The following is a 19,980-nucleotide window of genomic DNA, read 5'->3' as shown; positions in this document are numbered from 1 at the left end:
ATACCGATTAATCGGCCGATTTTTTAAATTTATTTGTAATAATGACAATTACAACAATACTGAATGAACACTTATTTTAACTTAAAATACACTGCTCAAAGGGAACACTAAAATAACACATCCTAGATCTGAATTAATGAAATATTCTTATTAAATACTTTTTTCTTTACATAGTTGAATGTGCTGACAACAAAATCACACAAAAATGATCAATGGAAATCAAATTTATCAACCCATGGAGGTCTGGATTTGGAGTCACACTCAAAATTAAAGTGGAAAACCACACTACAGGCTGATCCAACTTTGATGTAATGTCCTTAATAACCTTTCAGTGATACCCATCCCGGATCCGGGAGCATCCTCATCAAAAAAGCTGACTAGCATAGCCTAGCCTAACGGGACAGGGATATCATATAATATAATTTTCATGAAATCACAAGTCCAATACAGCAAATGAAAGATAAACATCTTGTGAATCCAGACATCATTTCCGATTTTTAAAATGTTTTACAGCGAAAACACAATATGTATTTATATTAGCTAACCACAATAGCCAAACACACAACGGCATATTTTCACCATGTTTCCACCGCATAGGTAGCTTTCACAAAACCCACAAATAGAGATCAAATTAATCACTAACCTTGAACAACTTCATCAGATGACAGTCTTATAACATCATGTTATACAATACATTTATGTTTTGTTCGAAAATGTGCATATTTATAGCTACAAATCCTGGTTTTACATTGCAGCCACCATCACAAATAGCACCAAAGCAGCCAGAATAATTACAGAGAGCAACGTGAAATACATAAATACTCATCATAAAACATTTATGAAAAATACATGGTGTACAGCAAATGAAAGATAAACATCTTGTGAATCCAGCCAATATTTCAGATTTTTTAAGTGTTTTACAGCGAAAACACAATATAGAATTATATTAGCTCATCACACTAGCCAAACACACAACGCCATTTATCCACCGCAAACATAGCTTTCGCAAAAATCAGCAATAGATATAAAATTAATCACTAACCTTTGGACAACTTCATCAGATGACAGTCTTATAACATCATGTTATACAATACATTTATGTTTTGTTCGAAAATGTGCATATTTAGAGCTGCAAATCGTGGTTATACATTGTGAATACGTAGCAACAATTCACCAAAATCTCCAGAGATATTTTGGACAGTCACCTAATCTAATCAAAGAACTCATCATAAACTTTACTAAAAAATACATGTTGTACAGCAAATGAAAGATACACTGGTTCAATGCAACCGCTGTGTTAGATTTTTTAAAATAACTTTAGTAGAACATACAGCATGCAGTATTGTGAGACAGCGCTCACATATTCTCCGCCTTGTTGGAGCCAACATTTACCACAAAAATACGAAATAACATCATAAATATTATCTTACCTTTCTTGAGCTTCCATCAGAATGTTGTGCAAGGAGTCCAATTTCCAGAATAAATCGTTGTTTGGTTTTAGAATGTCCATTCCTTCTGTCGAATTAGCAACTTTGGCTAGCCATGTGGAGCTCACGTGTCCAAGAAATGTTTGCGCCTGGAACGAAAAATTCCAAAAGTCCCAATAAACGTTGAATAAACTGATCAAACTCGGTTGGAAAATCCTACTTTATGATGTTTTTCTCATATGTATCAAATAAAATCAGAGCCGGAGCAATTCGCCGTGTATACCGAACGCTTTTCAGAAGACAATGTCGAGTTCCCCCGCGCGCCGTCGAAAACTGACAAAATACCGGACCTGCCACTCCAAAAGCTCTTATTCGGCCTCACATCAAGATAGACACCCCATTCAACCTTCTACTGCCTGTTGACATCTAGTGGAAGGCGTATGAAGTGCATACATATAAATAAATAAAAGCCAATTGAATAGGCAAGCCCTGACACAGAGCCTCGTTTTCAGATTTTTCACTTCCTGTATGGAAGTTTGCTGCCAAATGAGTTGTGTTTTACTCACAGATATAATTCAAACAGTTTTAGAAACTTCAGAGTGTTTTCTATCCAATAGTAATAATAATATGCATATTGTATGATCTAGAACAGAGTACGAGGCCGTTTAATTTGGGCACGATTTTTTCCAAAGTGAAAACAGCGCCCCCCTATTCACAAGAAGTTTTAAAACAAGTCAAAATGAGGCTCAGTAGTGTGTGTGGCCTCCACGTGCCTGTATGACCTTCCTACAACGCCTGAGCATGCTCCTGATGAGGTGGCGGATGGTCTCCTGAGGGATCTCCTCCCAGACCTGGACTAAAGCATCCGCCAACTCCTGGACAGTCTGTGGTGCAACGTGGCGTTGGTGGATGGAGCGAGACATGATGTCCCAGATGTGCTCAATTGGATTCAGGTCTGGGGAACGGGCGGGCCAGTCCATAGCATCAATGCCTTCCTCTTGAGGGAACTGCTTACACACTCCAGCCACATGAGGTCTAGCATTGTCTTGCATTAGGAGGAACCCAGGGCCAACCGCACCAGCATATGGTCTCACAAGGAGTCTGAGGATCTCATCTCGGTACCTAATGGCAGTCAAGCTACCTCTGGCGAGCACATGGAGGGCTGTGCGGCCCCCCAAAGAAATGCCACCCCACACCATGACTGACCCACCGCCAAACCGGTCATGCTGGAGGATGTTGCAGGCAGCAGAACGTTCTCCACGGCGTCTCCAGACTCTGTCACGTCTGTCACATGTGCTCAGTGTGAACCTGCTTTCATCTGTGAAGAGCACAGGGCGCCAGTGGCGAATTTGCCAATCTTGGTGTTCTCTGGCAAATGCCAAACGTCCTGCACGGTGTTGGGCTGTAAGCACAACTCTCACCTGTGGACGTCGGGCCCTCATACCACCCTCATGGAGTCTGTTTCTGACCGTTTGAGCAGACACATGCACATTTGTGGCCTGCTGGAGGTCATTTTGTAGGGCTTTGGCAGTGCTCCTCCTGCTCCTCCTTGCACAAAGGCGGAGGTAGCGGTCCTGCTGCTGGGTTGTTGCCCTCCTACGGCCTCCTCCACGTCTCCTGATGTACTGGCCTGTCTCCTGGTAGCGCCTCCATGCTCTGGACACTACGCTGACAGACACAGCAAACCTTCTTGCCACAGCTCGCATTGATGTGCCATCCTGGATGAGCTGCACTACCTGAGCCACTTGTGTGGGTTGTAGACTCCGTCTCATGCTACCACTAGAGTGAAAGCACCGCCAGCATTCAAAAGTGACCAAAACATCAGCCAGGAAGCATAGGAACTGAGAAGTGGTCTGTGGTCACCACCTGCAGAACCACTCCTTTATTGGGGGTGTCTTGCTAATTGCCTATAATTTCCACCTTTTGTCTATTCCATTTGCACAACAGCATGTGAAATGTATTGTCAATCAGTGTTGCTTCCTAAGTGGACAGTTTGATTTCACAGAAGTGTGATTGACTTGGAGTTACATTGTGTTGTTTAAGTGTTCCCTTTATTTTTTTGAGCAGTGTATAATACCTCAATAAAATCAATTTAGCCTCAAATAAATAATGAAACATGTTCAATTTGGTTTAAATAATGCAAAAACAAAGTGTTGGAGAAGAAAGTAAAAGTGCAATATGTGCCATGTAAGAAAGCTAACGTTTAAGTTCCTTGCTCAGAACATGAGAACATATGAAAGCTGGTGGTTCCTTTTAACATGAGTCTTCAATATTCCCAGGTAAGAAGTTTTAGGTTGTAGTTATTATAGGAATTATAGGACTATTTCTCTCTATACCATTCGTATTTCATATACCTTTGACTATTGGATGTTCTTATAGGCACTTTAGTATTGCCAGTGTAACAGTATAGCTTCCGTCCCTCTCCTCGCTCCTACCTGGGCTCGAGCAAGGGGAACAACTTGCAGAGCAAGGGGAACAACTACTCCAAGTCTCAGAGCGAGTGACGTTTGAAACGCTATTAGCGCGCCCCCGCTAACTAGCTAGCCATTTCACATCGGTTACACCAGCCTATCTCGGGAGTTGATAGGCTTGAAGTCATAAACAGCAGAGCTGCTGGCAAAACGCACAAAAGTGCTGTTTGAATGAATGCTTACAAGCCTGCTGGTGCCTACCATCGCTCAGTCAGACTGCTCTATCAAATCATAGACTTAATTATAACATAATAACACACAGAAATACGAGCCTTAGGTCATTAATATGGTCGAATCCGGAAACTATCATCTCGAAAACAAAACATTTATTCTTTCAGTGAAATACGGAACCGTTCCCTATTTTATCTAACGGGTGGCATCCATAAGTCTAAATATTCCTGTTACATTGCACAACCTTCAATGTGTTATGTCATAATTACGTAAAATTCTGGCAAATTAGTTCGCAACGAGCCAGGCGGCCCAAACTGTTGCATATACCCTGTCTCTGCGTGCAATGAACGCAAGAGAAGTGACACAATTTCACCTGGTTAATATTGCCTGCTAACCTGGATTATTTTAGCTAAATATGCACCGCATCGATTATATGCAACGCAGGACACGCTAGATAAACTAGTAATATCATCAACGATGTGTAGTTAACTAGTGATTATGATTGATTGATTGTTTTTTATAAGATAAGTTTAATGCTAGCTAGCAACTTACCTTGGCTTCTTACTGCATTCGCAGTAGTGCAATGAGAGGCAGGTGGTTAGAGCGTTGGGCTAGTTAACCGTAAGGTTGCAGATTGAATCCCCGAGCTGACAAGGTAAAAATCTGTCGTTCTGCCCCTGAACAAGGCAGTTAACCCACCGTTCCTAGGCCGTCATTGAAAATAAGGATGTGTTCTTAACTGACTTGCCTAGTTAAATAAAGGTGTAAAAAAAATACTGATTTCAGATTGTTATGAAAACATCAAATCGGCCATTCCAATTAATCGGTCGACCTCTAATGTAAACATTATTAAAGTGGCATTATTTAAAGTGGCATTGTTTAAAGTGACTAGTGATCCATTTATTAAAGTGTCCAGTGATTGGGTCTCAATGTAGGCAGCAGCCTCTCTGAGTTAGTGATAGCTGTTTAGCAGTCTGATGGCCTTGAGATAGAATCTGTTTCTCAATCTCTCGGTCCCAGCTTTGATGCACCTGTACTGACCTCCCCTTCTGGATGATAGCGGTGTGAACAGGCAGTGGTTGTTGTACTTGATTATCTTTTTGGCCTTCCTGTGACATTGGGTGCTGTAGGTGTCATGGAGGGCAAGTAGTTTGCCCCCGGTGATGCGTTGTGCAGACCACACCACCCTCTGGAGAGCCTTGCAGTTGAGGGCGGTGCAGTTGCCGTACAGCCCGACAGGATGCTCTCGATAAAAGTTTGTCAGCGTACCCCACCGTGCTTGGAGGGGGAAAGAGAATCAGGAAATACTGTTTGACTTGATAATCCAAAAACATTCATTACTTAGCCCAGGACAGTTCAACAGGTGACTATCCAGGAAGGGAAAATAACGAAATACGAACACTGGGTGTCTGCATGGATGTCGGTGTCTGAGTTTATTTACGGGACAAACAAACAGGCTTACGTTTCTGCGTGGGACACCTTCATCAGAATGGGCCTACTGAGGTGAGGAATGGTTTGGATTTTAGGCCTGCTGCACAGATAAAAGGGGAAACATACATCCTCTTCCTCAATGCCTACAAGAAACGTTTTATTAAAAAACTACAATCTCCAAAAATCACAGCATTGGGCGTAGTACAGCTTCTGACGTCAATTATTTAGTTACGTATGGAAAGTTCCAGCAGCGGAGTTCGCCATTTTGTAGGCAGGTTAGTTTGTGCAGTGTACAGAAGTAGCTACTGAAAAATACATTTTTTTACATATTAATTCGTATTTTGGGATACATCAATCGTTAGATAAGGTGAGGACAGGTTATTTAATGTGTCTTAGATGAACGGAAACCATATATAATCCGTTCAATGTTAAGCCGTTTGCTAGCCTCCACGTTTCGTCGACGAACCAGGAAGCTAGCTAGCTAAAGCGTTACTATAACTGGCTATCCCTACTTCTTTTTTTACCCGAATATAAATATTGACGATCGGTTTTTTGTGTTGAAGCTACAGTTTGTCTCTCAGATGTTGCTAACGTTATCTGAAGAAGTCTAGCCAGATAACGTTATGTTTAACTTATTTTTGTTATTAGTCAAACTTTAGTTACCGTTAGCTAGAAAGCTAACGACGGTAGCTTGTTAGCAATATAGAACAAAGACGTCGCCAGTCAGTGGCAACAAAGATAATAGATTGACCATGTTTATCTAGCTAACTTACCTAGACAATGCTTGCAAAATAATAATTTCAATAGACTCCTATTGTATGGTTGAATTCACTATATTACATGTATAAGAATATCTAGCTTGCTAGCTAATTTCACGTTAGCTATGTTTAGATTTGAATTATTTTCGACGTTAGTTGGCAGCTAGCCATGTTGCTAGCTTTAACGTTAGCTAGCTATGTATCTAATGTGAAAATGCATCACTTGTGTGGCAGATGCGGCAGTCAAGGCGAATGCGTTCCCCTGGTGTTTGGCTCAATGAGTTCAGCTGGGAGGAGAGAGTGGAGAGCCGAAAGCGACAGAGGCAAGATGATTCGCACAGCAGTGAAAGGGAGAACAAATCTCGAAGACTTAACCTCGAAACAAATGAAAGGTAAATATTGTGACCCCATCTGTCATCACTTCACTGTAGTCGCCAACAGAACTATCAGATGCTCCACCTATCCACAAGCAACCCCTAACTAGATCTCTCCTTTTTACTTACTAGAAATACCGACCATACCGACTTGCCTGGTTCAATTTTAAAAATCCCATCACGCTTGTTTAAACTGACCTGCACTGGGGTCAGAAGGCAATCCAGTTTACATTGAGACAAGTGATATTGCTCAGGAAATGTACCTCAATCCAGGAATGAAAAATGTTGTTTATGGAATTGGCCCATTATACCAACTGTTACACCTAGAAAATTGACGACTGCTTGTTTATCATCAGTCCTTCATTGTTCTTGGTGTAACCTTAATACATTTGACTATCTTGCTTATCGGTCTGTAGGTTAATTTGGTTCATCCAACACAACTATAACATGCACTGCATACAGAGCTGATTTTGAGCAGGATTTCTCCTGCAGCTCCTCAGCTGGTTGATGCTGGAGTAATAGATGCTTTTATAAGCCCATTCATTGCACAACAATTCTAAATGCCATTGTGTATTGTTTTGGTGTACGAAAATACCTATTTTCTCTCAAAAAATGGATTGAAGCGCACCTGTTTATTCAAGTGCAGGCAACAGGCTATCAGCGCGTCACCCACCAGTTTACAATGTGAGCTGGAGGGAGTATGCATTTTGAAAACATACTTAATTGTTTGAACCCTTTAATGTTTTATTTTATATTATGAGGCATGCCTTGCTTCAAAGTAACTGTCCTTCTTTAGACTATTTAGACAAGTTGAGTATCTGGAGCATCAGCATTTGTGGGTTCGATTACAGGCTCAAAATGTCCAGAAATAAAGACCTTCTGAAACTCGTCAGTCTATTCTTGTTCTGAGAAATGAAGGCTATTCCATGCCAGAAATTGCCAAGAAACTGAAGATCTCGTACAACGCTGTGTACTATTCCCTTCACAGAACAGTGCAAACTGGTTCTAACCAGAATAGAAAGAGGAGTGGGAGGCCCCGGTGCACAACTGAGCAAGAGAACAAATACATTAGTGTCTAGTGCAGCATCCGTTTCTCAAACAAGTCCTCAACTGGCCGCTTCATTAAATAGTACCCGTAAAACACCAGTCTCCACGTCAACAGTGAAGAGGTGACTCCGGGATGCTGGCTTTCTAGGCAGAGCTGCAAAGAAAAAGCGATATCTCAGACTGGCCAATAAAAAGAAAAGATTAAGATGGACAAAAGAACACAGACACCGGACAGAGGAACATTGGAAAAAAGTGTTATAAACCAACGAATCTATGTTTGAGGTGTTCGGATCACAAAGAAGAACATTCGTGAGATGCAAAAAAAAATGCTGGAGGAGTGCTTGACGCCATCTGTCAAGCATGGTGGAGGGAACGTGATGGTCTGGGGGTGCTTTGGTGGTAATGTGGGAGATTTGTACAGGGTAAAAGAGCCTTTAACCTCTCTAGGGTACGTGAGACGTTAGCGTCCCACCTCTTCAACAGCCAGTGAAACTGCAGGGTGACAAATTCAAAACAGAAATCCCATAGTTAAAATTCCTCAAACATACATGTTTTTACACCATTTTAAAGATACACTTGTTGTAAATCCAGCCACAGTGTCCGATTTCAAAAAGGCTTTAGGACGAAAGCAAAGCAAACGATTATGTTAGGTGAGTGCCTATTCACAGAATAACACAGCCATTTTTTTTGCCAAAGAGAGGATTCACAAAAAGCAGAAATAGAGATAAATGTAATCACTAACCTTTGATGATCTTCATCAGATGACACTCATAGGACTTCATGTTACACAATACATGTATGTTCGGTAAAGTTAATATTTTATCCAAAAATCGGAGTTTACATTGGCGCCTTATGTTCAGAAGTTCCAAAACATCCTTTGATTTTGCAGAGAGCCACATCAATTTACAGGAATACTCATAATAAACATTGCTAAAAGATACAAGTATTATGCATGGAATTTTAGATGCACTTCTCCTGTGCTAAAAGATACAAGTGTTATGCATGGAAGTTTAGATTTTAGATGCTTTCGGCTCTCCACTCTCTCCTCCCTGCTGAACTCGTTGAGCCAAACACCAGGAATTTTAGATGCACTCCTGTGTCAGATTTCAAAAAAGCTTTACGGAAAAAGCAAAAACCATGCAATAATCTGAGGTCGGCGCTCAGAGCCCAATCAAGACACAAATATAGCCGCCATATTATGCAGTCAACAAAAGTCATAAAAGCATTATAAATCTTCACTTACCTTTGCTGATCTTCGTCGGAATGCACTCCCAGGACTCCCACTTCCACAAGAAATGTTAGTTGTTTTCGGTAATGTCCATCATTTATGTCCAAATAGTTACTTTTGTTAGCGCGTTTGGTGAACAAAGTCACGAAGCGCGTTCACTAAAAGCAGACGAAATGTCAAAATGTTCCGTAACAGTCAGTAGAAACATGTCAAACGATGTATTGAATCAATCCTTAGGATGTTTTTAACATAATTCTTCAATAATATTCCAACCGTATTCCTTTGTCTTCAGAAAAGCAAATGGAATGGGAGCAAACTCTCATCATAAGGTGAATGCACCAATTTGTAAGTCGCTCTGGATAAGAGCGTCTGCTAAATGACTTAAATGTAAATGTGAACACGCATGGTCAGCTCGTGGCTGCTGGCAGACCTCTGACTCATTCCTCTCTGCTTCGGCCCGAATTCACAGTAGAGGCATCAGACAAGGTTCTAAAGACTGTTGACATCTAGTGGACGCCTTAGGAAGTGAAACATTACCAATATCCCACTGTATCTTCAATAGGAGCTGAGTTGAAAATCGACCAACCTCAGATTTTTTCTCGGGTTTTTGCCTGCAATATGAGTTCTGTTATACTCACAGACATCATTCAAACAGTTTTAGAAACTTCAGAGTGTTTTCTATCCAACTCTACTAATAATATGTATATTCTAGCTTTTATGGCTTTGTTGCAGGCCGTTTACTCTGGGCATGCTTTTCATCCGGACGTGAAAGTACTGCCACCTACCCCAAAGAAGTTAAGATCCATCACTCCATTTTGCAACACCATGCCATACCCTGTGGATGGCGCTTAATTGGAGCCAATTTCCTCCTACAATAGGACAATGACCAAAAGCACAGCACCAAACTGTGCTATAACTATTTAGGGAAGAAGCAGTCAGCTGGTATTGTCAAAAATGGAGTGGTCAGCACAGTCACCCAATCTCAACCCTATTGAGCTGTTGTGGGAGCAGCTTGATCGTATGGTACGTAAAGAAGTGCCCATCAAGCCAATCCAACTTGTGGGAGGTGCTTCAGGAAGCATGGGGTGAAATCTCTTCAGATTACCTCAACAAATTGACAACTAGAATGCCGAAGGTCTGCATGACTTTAATTGCTGCAAATGGAGGATTCTTTGACGAAAGCAAAGTTTGAAGGACACTATTATTTGAATTAAAAATCGGTATTTGTAACCATGTCAATGTCTTGACTATGTTTCCTATTCATTTTGCAACTCATTTCATGGAAAACAAGGACATTTCCAAGTGACCCCAAACTTTTGAGTGTGTGTATATGTATAGTTGAAGTCAAGTTTATATACACTTAGGTTGGTGTCATTAAGACTTGTTTTGAAACTATGGTTTTGGCAAGTCGGTTAGGACATCTACTTGGTGCATGACACAAGTCATTTTCCAACAATTGTTTACAGACAGATTATTTCACTTATATTTCACTGTATTACAATTCCAGTGGGTCAGAAGTTTACATACACTAAGTTGACTGTGCCTTTAAACAGCTTGGAAAATTCCAGAAAATGATGTCATGGCTTTAGAACTGTGCCTGTGGATGTATTTATAGGCCTAACTTCAAGCTCAGTGCCTCTTTGCTTGACATCATGGGAAAATGAAATCAGCCAAGACCTCAGGGGGGGAAAATTGTAGATTTCCACAAGTCTGGTTCATCCTTGGGAGGAATTTCCAAACACCTGAAGGTACCAAGTTAATATGTAAAAACAATAGTACGCAAGAATGAACACCGTGGGACCCCGCAGCCATCATACCACTCAGGAAGGAGACGTGTTCTGTCTCTTAGAGATTAACGTACTTTGGTGCGAAAAGTGAAAATCCCTATCAGAAGAATAGCAAAGGACCTTGTGATGCTGGAGGAAACGGGTACAAAAGTATCTATATCCACAGTAAAACAAGTCCTATATCGACATAACAAATACCCAATACTCCAAAACCGCCATAAAAAAGCCAGACTATAGTTTGCAACTGCACATGGGGACAAAGATCGTACTTTTTGGAGAAATGTCCTCTGGACTGATGAAACAAAAATAGAACTGTTTGGCCATGATGACCATCGTTATGTTTGTTGGTAAAAAGGGGAAGCTTGCAAGCTGAAGAACACCATCCCAACCGTGAAGCACAGGGGTGGTAGCATCATGTTTTGGGGGTACTTTGCTGCAGGAGGGACTGGTGCACGTCACAAAATAGATGGCTTCATGAGGAAGGAAAATTATGTGGATATATTGTAGCAACATCTCAAGGCATCAGTCAGGAAGTTAAAGCTTGGTCGCAAATGGGTCTTCCAAATGGACAATGACCCCAAGCATACTTCCAAAGTTGTGGCAAAATGGCTTAAGCACAACAAAGTCAAGGTATTAGAGTGGCCATCACAAAGCCCTGACCTCAATCCTATAGAACATTTGTGTGCGGAACTGAAAAGGCGTGTGCGACCAAGGAGGCCTACAAACCTGACTCAGCTACACCAGCTCTGTCAGCAGGAATGGGCCAAAACTCACCTAACTTATTGTGGGAAGCTTGTGGAAGGCTACCTGTAATGTTTGACCCAGGTTAAACAATTTAAAGGCAATGCTACCAAATACTAATTGAGTGTATGTTAACTTCTGACCCACTGGGAATGTGATGAAAGAAATATAAGCTGAAATAAATCATTCTCTCTCTTATTCTGACATTTCACATTCTTAAAATAAAGTGGTGATCCTAACTGGCCTAAGACAGGGAATTTTTACTAGGATTAAATGTCAGCAATAGTGAAACTGAGTTTAAATGTATTTGGATAAGGTGTATGTAAACTTCCGACTTCAGCTGTATATTTAAAAAAAAAAATCTGACTCTGGGGAGGTAGATAAAGGGCTTCATTGCCAATATCCTGAAATATTCCTTAGTCATGGAATTCCATTTGTTAAAATGTGTATGAACCCTGTTCTTTATATTTTCAAAGTTTTAACTCTTCTTATGGGAAGTCATTGGACACTTTCAATGTATTTTTTTTTATTGCTGGAAGGTAAAAACCTTTCCAGTTCCTGTGTCTGTCCCTGAGCTGTATGTTATGTGAGCGAAGTTCATGGTGGAAGTTTCCAGGGCAGGAGGAAAGGACAGGGCAGCTCTAATAATAAGTCTCCCAGCGACGCAGACCTTTTCCTGGAAGAGACCTGACACCCACCAGGGTGCCATCATGGCTCTGAAGGTCTGCTTCAGACCACATTCCTCAAAGCCTCTCCTGAAAGGGCTTCACGGATTCCTCACTAAGCCACATCAATAACTGTCGTAGTGGACACCTGTGCTTTCCAGTGTGCACATTGGAGTGGGGGAGGGGGTTGTGCTTGTGCATTAATATATACATTCAGCTGGCTTCTCATATTTATGATAGATACATAAAATGAAAGGGTAACATTTATTTTTGTCAATTGCACACGAGGTCCAACCAAAACTTGACTTCCGCTTTTAACCCAATCCTAAATCGAAGAGATGTTGTTGTGGAGTGTTAACTGCCTTGCTCAAGGGCAGAACCATACATTTTTCACCTTGTCGGCTTGGGGATTCGAACTAACTACCTTTCGGTAACTAACCGCTAGGCTACCTGCTGCCCTACATGTCATGATCTGTTCTGACCGCTCTTGTGAGACATTGTCTGTCCAGTTTATTGTGTCAGTTTACCCCTAGAACTATGAATCTACCATATGCTCGAATGCCAAACTTCTAGTCTTTCACACCAAGAACACTGGAATCATGATGTAGCACCCTGTAGTCGTAAATCAGCTTGTTCCTAATACTTGTAAAGCCCCTTGGGATAGGGTGTCGGTGAAGCCATTGGAACCAAGCAGTGACTAAGTAGGCAGGAGGAGGAGGAGTCAGTCGCTAAGCTGTGTTTCTCCCTTTCAGGCATTACCTGGAGACCCGCAGCCTGATCCAGCGCAGCCTGATCCAGCAGAGGCTAGAGTCTAAGGACAATGGGGCCAGAGTAGCCAGCCTGGAGATGGGCTACGACGTGGACAGCAGGGGCGCCTCCAGGGATAGATACGGAGACCGCGAGAGGGACAAGGAGTGGCACCACTACAGCAAGTCATCTGGTCAGAGCGGCCGCAGCAGACGCAGTAGCCGCCGAGGGCGGAGACGCAGCCCTTCTCACCTACGCTCCTCTTACTCGGTATGAGAACATCCCACTCTCTCTCATTTTCCTTCTTAATATGGTTATTAATGGTGTTAGCATTCTGTGTGTGTATCTCTCGCCGTATGTACCACACCCACAGTAAAAAAGACTGGATCCTATGTTAGTACCAAAATTCAGTGAAGATCATCTAGGCATAACTTTTAAGACTAGGAGCAAACACCTTTACGAGGTTTCAATAAGAATAGTCAAGGGAAGCTTTATATGTATCATTCACAGTCAGAAGATAACCAAGAACTGTAACTTGAAGGAGACAAATTCATATTAGCCTATTCAACACTGTGATAGCTTATCATTTTTTTTGTACCGTTTACTTTGAGAAAGTCTCTCACATGAACATTCTTGTTGCCGTGTTTCTCTTCTGTAACACCCACTATGTGGTGACGCCCCCTATGCCTTTCTCTGGTGGGGCTGAATTTGAATGTGCTGCTCCCGCTGTGGTCCGCTGGCGCTGCCTGGTTCGCTACTACCCACCCACTCTGAATGGGCCGATCCATCCGAATCTCTCCCCCACGTCCGATTCCCCCCTCTCCGCCCGCTGAATGAATGAATGGCACGTTCCGTCCGGTTGTGGTGGCCTGGCCTGATGTTCTCTGGGTCGATGATGATGGTGGTTGATGGTTGATGATGGTGGTGATGGTCGTGATGGGACAACAGAGGAGCCATCATCGCAGGAGCAGGAAAAGATCCAGGAGTGTTGTGGATGATGACGAGGGTCACCTGATCTATCACAGGGGAGACATGCTGAGAGCGAGATGTATAGAATATATTCCCCTTTTTTTCTCTGTCAACTATCTATATCTCTTTTGTTGTTACAGTTTGGTTTTGATATGGCGTACTGTTGCAAAATACCCATTCTATTGTAGGCATGTATTGTATTTGGGCGGGTAGGGTGTATCACTGTATTGTTAAATGTTGATTAGTATTACACCTTGCTACATAACATCATTATTAGTGTGATGTGTGTACTGTGTCTTATGTACTGTTGGCTTGGAGCCCTGTTCTGTTCTAGTTGCAGACAGTATAATGCTAAATCCATATCAAACAAAGCAGCTTAGGTCAAATCAGTGCTAGCGGCAGCCATTTTGTGGCAGATCAGGTGTCATGGTAGTGGATGCCAGTCATCACTCCTCTGGTTCTAACTAGTACTCTTTATTCCCTGTAGATGAGATTGTGTCCACTCTAGGAGAAGGAGCCTTTGGGAAAGTCGTGGAATGCATCGATCACTCTAAGTAAGTCGCTCACTGGAAACGTCTGGATGTCACGGTGACTGTGCTACTCTTGCTGCCCCACCCTTCTCTCTTTGTTAACTTTTGAGCACCTCCCTCGAGCCGAGATGAATGACCCGCTCGAATGTGTACAGTATGCTCTCACAAACTCAATCTCTGTTTTTCACTTTCTTGTTTGAAAGCCTCTCCCTTCTCTAGACTTAACTGTTGGCTGTTTGTTGTCTGTGATTCCAGAAGTGGTGCTCGCATGGCACTGAAGATAATTAAAAACATTGACCGCTACCGCGAGGCGGCCATGGCTGAGGTGGAGGTGCTGGAGCAGATGAACTCTCTGGACTGTGACCGGAGATAGTAAGTCTCACACACAGTTAGAACAAGCCACATACATTAGCAGAAATCAGGTTGGCCCTGCATTACGAGGATGAGAAGCAGTCACACATGCAGCAGTAGACTACACAGCAGTAGGAGGCTATCTGCCAGGCTTACACTTTAATTATGGACTATCGCTAAAATATCTCACTTTAATTATCAAATATCGGTGTTCGTCATCAGTATCAGACATTATCTTACCTAGCTAGCTGCCTTAAGTCATCCTGAATAATGTTGTCTGCTCAATGACAAAAATGTAAATGTAAGTCCCTCTTTTGTCTCTGTCCTTCCCCACTCTCTCCTCCCCCTTTCCGTCTCAGTGCGTGTGTGAGGATGCTGGACTGGTTCGACCACCATGGCCACGTGTGTATATCGTTTGAGCTGCTAGGGCTCAGTACCTATGACTTCCTTAAGCAGAACAACTTCCAGCCGTTCCCCGTAGAACACATCAGAATCATGGCCTACCAGATCATCAGAGCCGTACGATGTGAGTAGTTACCATAAAATTACATTTTAGAACGTATTGGAGTAGTCAGTGAATAGGATTTCTGTGGTAGTAACCACCATCCACTCTGGATAAGACCACTGCTAAATGTCACAGCTGAACTATTGTGTGTGTCCCGAATTGCACCCCATTTTTCTCTATGCAGTGCATTTTTAGGGGGAATATGGCTGTCATTTGAGAGGCAGACATTGTAAATAGTGGTGACTACAGAGATTGTTATTCGACTTAGGAATGTTACGATTCACAGATACGCAGCAGACCCCAAACTGATCCAAATGTAGCATGCATCAGTCAGAAAATCAATTCAAACGTTACGCATCACCCGTAACCAATCATATATAAAAAAATCTACCTTCTGAAAATACCTAATATTTTGTGACAACTGATATAAGTTCTCTCCTTCAGTGACGAACTGCATGTGACTACGTTGACAGTCATTGATCTACAAGTAATTTTTCATGCCAAACAACAAGTGTGACAACTGTTGAAAAATATTTACCGGAATAGAAGTAAACTACCGGAGATGACTCATCTGGCTATACCTGCTGAATGGGACTTAAAATATATTTTATTTTGATTGTTCAGGTTCACCATCAGCAATAGTTTTGTTAGTTTTGCTTTCAACAATACTTTTTTTATATTTGATTTTGAGATGGGGTTGAAATCCAAAGTTGTGCTGTATATTCATTGGCTTTCTCATAGCTCATTTGTAAATGATTAATATTGATACATTACTAGCTCAAACACTTAACCTCTCTAGGGTACGTACGTGAGACGGTAGCGTCCCACCTCTTCAACAGCCAGTGAAACTGCAGGGCGCCAAATTCAAAACAACAGAAATCCCATAATTAAAATTCCTCAAACATACATGTATTTTACACCATTTTAAAGATACACTTGTTGTAAATCCAGCCACAGTGTCCGATTTCAAAAAGGCTTTACGACGAAAGCAAAGCAAACGATTATGTTAGGTGAGTGCCTATTCACAGAATAACACAGCCATTTTTCCAGCCAAAGAGAGGAGTTACAAAAAGCAGAAATAGAGATAAAATTAATCACTAACCTTTGATGATCTTCATCAGATGACACTCATAGGACTTCATGTTACACAATACATGTATGTTTTGTTCGGTAAAGTTCATATTATATCCAAAAATCTGAGTTTACATTGGCGTGTTACGTTCAGAAGTTCCAAAACATCCTTTGATTTTGCAGAGAGCCACATCAATTTACAGGAATACTCATAATAAACATTGCTAAAAGATACAACTGTTATGCATGGAGTTTTAGATGCACTTCTCCTTAATGCAACCGCTGTGTCAGATTTCAAAAAAGCTTTACGGAAAAAGCACACCATGCAATAATCTGAGTCTGCGCTCAGAGCCCAATCAAGACACAAATATATCCGCCATATTGTGCAGTCAACATAAGTAAAAAAAAAAATAATAATAATAATAAATAAAAAAAAACATTCACTTACCTTTGATGACCTTCATCAGAATGCACTCCCAGGAATCCCAGTTCCACAATAAATGTTTGTTTTGTTCGATAATGTCCATCATTTATGTCCAAATTCCTCCTTGTTGTTCTAGCGTTCAGTACACTTTCCAAACTCACGACGCGCGGGCAAGTCCAGCGGAAAGTACGGACGAAAAGTTAAAGTTATATTGCAGTCCGTAAAAACATGACAAACGAAGTATTGAATCAATCTTTAGGATGTTTTTAACATAATTCTTCAATAATGTTCCAACCGAAGAATTAATTTGTCTTCAGAAGTACGATGGAACAGAGCTCAGTCTCACACAAACGCGCATGGTCAGCACATGTTCAGGTCATGATAGACCTTACTCAATCCTCTCATTCGCCCCCCACTTTACAGTAGAAGCATCAGACAAGGTTCTAAAGACTGTTGACATCTAGTGGAAGCCTTAGGAAGTGCAACATTACCAATATCCCACTATCTTCAATAGGAGCTGAGTTGAAAATCGGCCAACCTCAGATTTCCAACTTCCTGGTTGGATTCTTTCTCAGGTTTTTGCCTGACATATGAGTTCTGTTATACTCAAACATCATTCAAACAGTTTTAGAAACTTCAGAGTGTTTTCTATCCAAATCTACTAATAATATGCATATTCTAGCTTTTATGGCATTGTAGCAGGCAGTTTACTCTGGGCATGCTTTTCATCCAGACCTGAAAATACTGCCCCCTACTCCAAAGAAGTTATTCTGCAAAAATGACAAGTTCATTTGTGGGTGATAGTGGTTTCAGAACCAAAGTGGGAGAACAAAAAACAAAGGCTGCATTTATCTAGACGCTTATCGAGTTGTCTTGAAAGGAAAAGATGCACATCCCTAATACGAGTGTATTCAATTGTATGGTGTAATAGAAACGAGTGTTGTCTACTTTCCTGCCTGTGTTGATTGTGTTTTGTTTGTTTTAGTCCTGCATAAGAACAAGCTGACACACACTGACCTGAAGCCGGAGAACATTCTGTTTGTGGACTCGAAGTACGACATCGAGTACAATGCCAAAATGGTACGAGTCTTATCTACCTGCTCTCCGATTGACAAAACACTGACTCACCTTAAATTAACTGAAGTTCACTGATTTGGTTGTCACGCCTTACATGACTTTGTGTACTGTCTGACTAACTCAAATTAATATTTGTCATGACTCGTCTCTGCCCTACAGAGACGTGACAAGAGGACGTTGAAGAACCCGGATGTGAAGGTGGTTGATTTTGGCAATGCCACGTATGAACACGACCACCACACCTCCGTAGTGTCCACACGCCACTACCGCGCCCCAGAGGTCATTCTGGGTAAGATATCAACTTTGCCACTCTGCCACAACGCCAAGTCATGATTATATCAACTTTATTATCCCACCAGGGGGAAAGTAATTTGGTCATTTGCTTAGAAGGACAAAGTACATCGTTTAAAACACAGAATAATACACAATAAATTAATATGAAAAGTGCAATGGGCTACATATTTACAGTGAAAGTACAATAAATATTTACAGTTATCAACCAATTAATAGTCCAGGCACTTACTGATGGTATGTGAGGTGCTTACAGACGAGCTGTGTCCCAAATGACACCCTATTCCCTATATATTGCACTTCTGTTGACCAGGGCACATGGGGCTCTTGCATCCTTCGTTTCTCTGTTAGTGATGTAGTGCTTTTCTCTCTCGTGTGTAGGTTTGGGCTGGGACCATGCCTGTGACGTGTGGAGTCTGGGCTGTATCCTCATAGAGTACTACCTGGGGTCAACTCTCTTCCAGGTGGGTGACTATCTGCTGTCACATCAACAGCGTCATACTAGAATGCCTTCTAAATCATGCATTCATCTTATGTTGTTCAGGCTTCTTTCTATGCAAGGGTAGATCAGTGTGTCCGGGATGTAGCCTCATCTCCATGTCTCTCTTCTCTCCTCCAGACCCACGAAAGTAAAGAACACCTGGCTATGATGGAGAGGGTCCTTGGCCCCATACCTGTACACCTCCTGCAAAAAACCAGGAAGCGTCGGTACGTCCATCGTTACAAGCTGGACTGGGACGCACACAGCTCTTCTGGCAGATATGTGAGGAAACACTGCAAACCACTCAAGGTAAGGGGGGCCTCTTGCATTATGGGGGAACCTATTTTGTATTGCGAATTATATAAAGCCATCTGAATCAGTGTTAGTGTGTCCTGTGTTGGCTGATATCGATGAATCTAACCATCTCCTCTGTCTTCTCTCAGCAATACATGACGGCCCAGAGTGCAGACCACGAGCAGCTGTTTGACTTGGTCCAGAAGATGCTGGAGTATGACCCGACTAAACGCCTCTCCCTGGACCAGGCTCTCAGACACCCCTTCTTCACCTGCCTACTCAAGGCCACCAAAAACTGACCTTCCAACCTGACCCTACCTGTCACTGTGACAACAGTTGGGGCAATGGCCATCGCCATGACAACCATGATGATTGATGATCGCCGTGGCAATACTTTCTGACTCTCCGAGAGAGATTGTTTAGCAATGACTGTATCAGTCTGCCCACGTGGCTCCGTAGTCAATCAAATGTATTTATAAAGCCCTTTTTACATCAGCCGATGTCACAAAGTCCATCGCTGTCATGCTAGTTAGTGTTAATTTATTGTATTGTAGTAGCAACTGTTTGTACTTATTAATCTGATGCATTATTGAGTTGTACAATTTTTGTTCAAGTCCCTTTTTTCAATTTGGCTGGATTTGTAACTTTTGGAATATCGCTGTGTACATTTCTTAATAAAAACTTCTGAAATATGAACGTATCTAGTGGGGTCCAGAATTTTCATAGATGGGTGTCAAAATAATTGCATCCCATGTTTTCAATACTCCAGTACCCTCTCCTTGTGAGTGAACCAAACTCAGCTTTTTGCTAAAATCTTATTCATATGAGGTATTTTCTGCATATGTGTAATTTTGAAGGCCAAACCCAACATTGGTGTGCGTAGCCAAAGAGCTCTATGGTCAGATGACATGAAAATAGAGCTCTTTGGTCACGCACACCAATGGTGGGTTCTGCCTCCGAAAGAACAATGCATTGTCAGAAAATATCTCATCCCTGCTGTAAAATATGGTGGTGGATCTTTATGAAGAAACAATACATTTTTGCTAAAAATCTGGTTGCCTCTGCGAGGAGGCTGAACCTTGGCCACAAGTAAATCTTCCAGCAAGGCAACAATCCCAACAATGCATCCACAAAGAAATG

General features: G+C 41.8%; 1 protein-coding gene across 3 annotated transcripts; it reads left to right on the top strand.

Annotated features, from left to right (window-relative positions):
• Window positions 1-5,731: 5,731 nt before the first annotated feature.
• Window positions 5,732-19,536, top strand: LOC139574103 (dual specificity protein kinase CLK4-like). Of its 3 annotated transcripts, none has more exons than XM_071398285.1 (12): window positions 5,732-5,775; window positions 6,493-6,650; window positions 12,853-13,117; window positions 13,796-13,895; window positions 14,304-14,370; window positions 14,602-14,718; window positions 15,057-15,223; window positions 17,683-17,777; window positions 17,934-18,063; window positions 18,447-18,529; window positions 18,685-18,855; window positions 18,990-19,536. In XM_071398285.1, exons 2-12 carry the CDS (start codon window positions 6,493-6,495, stop codon window positions 19,137-19,139), a joined length of 1,503 nt encoding a protein of 500 aa, XP_071254386.1. In that variant the 5' UTR covers window positions 5,732-5,775; the 3' UTR covers window positions 19,140-19,536. The 3 variants fall into 3 exon arrangements, with proteins under 3 accessions (XP_071254386.1, XP_071254385.1, XP_071254387.1); XM_071398284.1 differs by having other exon boundaries at window positions 5,739-5,867; XM_071398286.1 differs by lacking the exon at window positions 13,796-13,895 and having other exon boundaries at window positions 5,753-5,867.
• The last annotated feature ends 444 nt before the right edge of the window (window positions 19,537-19,980 follow it).

The sequence above is a fragment of the Salvelinus alpinus genome, chromosome 4, assembly GCF_045679555.1.
Source record: "Salvelinus alpinus chromosome 4, SLU_Salpinus.1, whole genome shotgun sequence".
Lineage (NCBI taxonomy): Eukaryota > Metazoa > Chordata > Actinopteri > Salmoniformes > Salmonidae > Salvelinus > Salvelinus alpinus.
Note: the sequence above shows the minus strand (reverse complement) of the source record. Positions and strands in the feature narration are given on the sequence as shown.

What these genes read in the sequence shown, in the direction of transcription:
- LOC139574103 (XM_071398285.1), top strand. Translation starts at nt 6,493, where the DNA reads ATGCGGCAGTCAAGGCGAATGCGTTCCCCTGGTGTTTGGCTCAATGAG. An exon ending in AGACATGCTGAGAGCGAGAT is followed by an intron (nt 13,896 to 14,303) that starts GTATAGAATATA and finishes TATTCCCTGTAG; the next exon opens with ATGAGATTGTGTCCACTCTA. An exon ending in TGGGGTCAACTCTCTTCCAG is followed by an intron (nt 18,530 to 18,684) that starts GTGGGTGACTAT and finishes TCTCTCCTCCAG; the next exon opens with ACCCACGAAAGTAAAGAACA.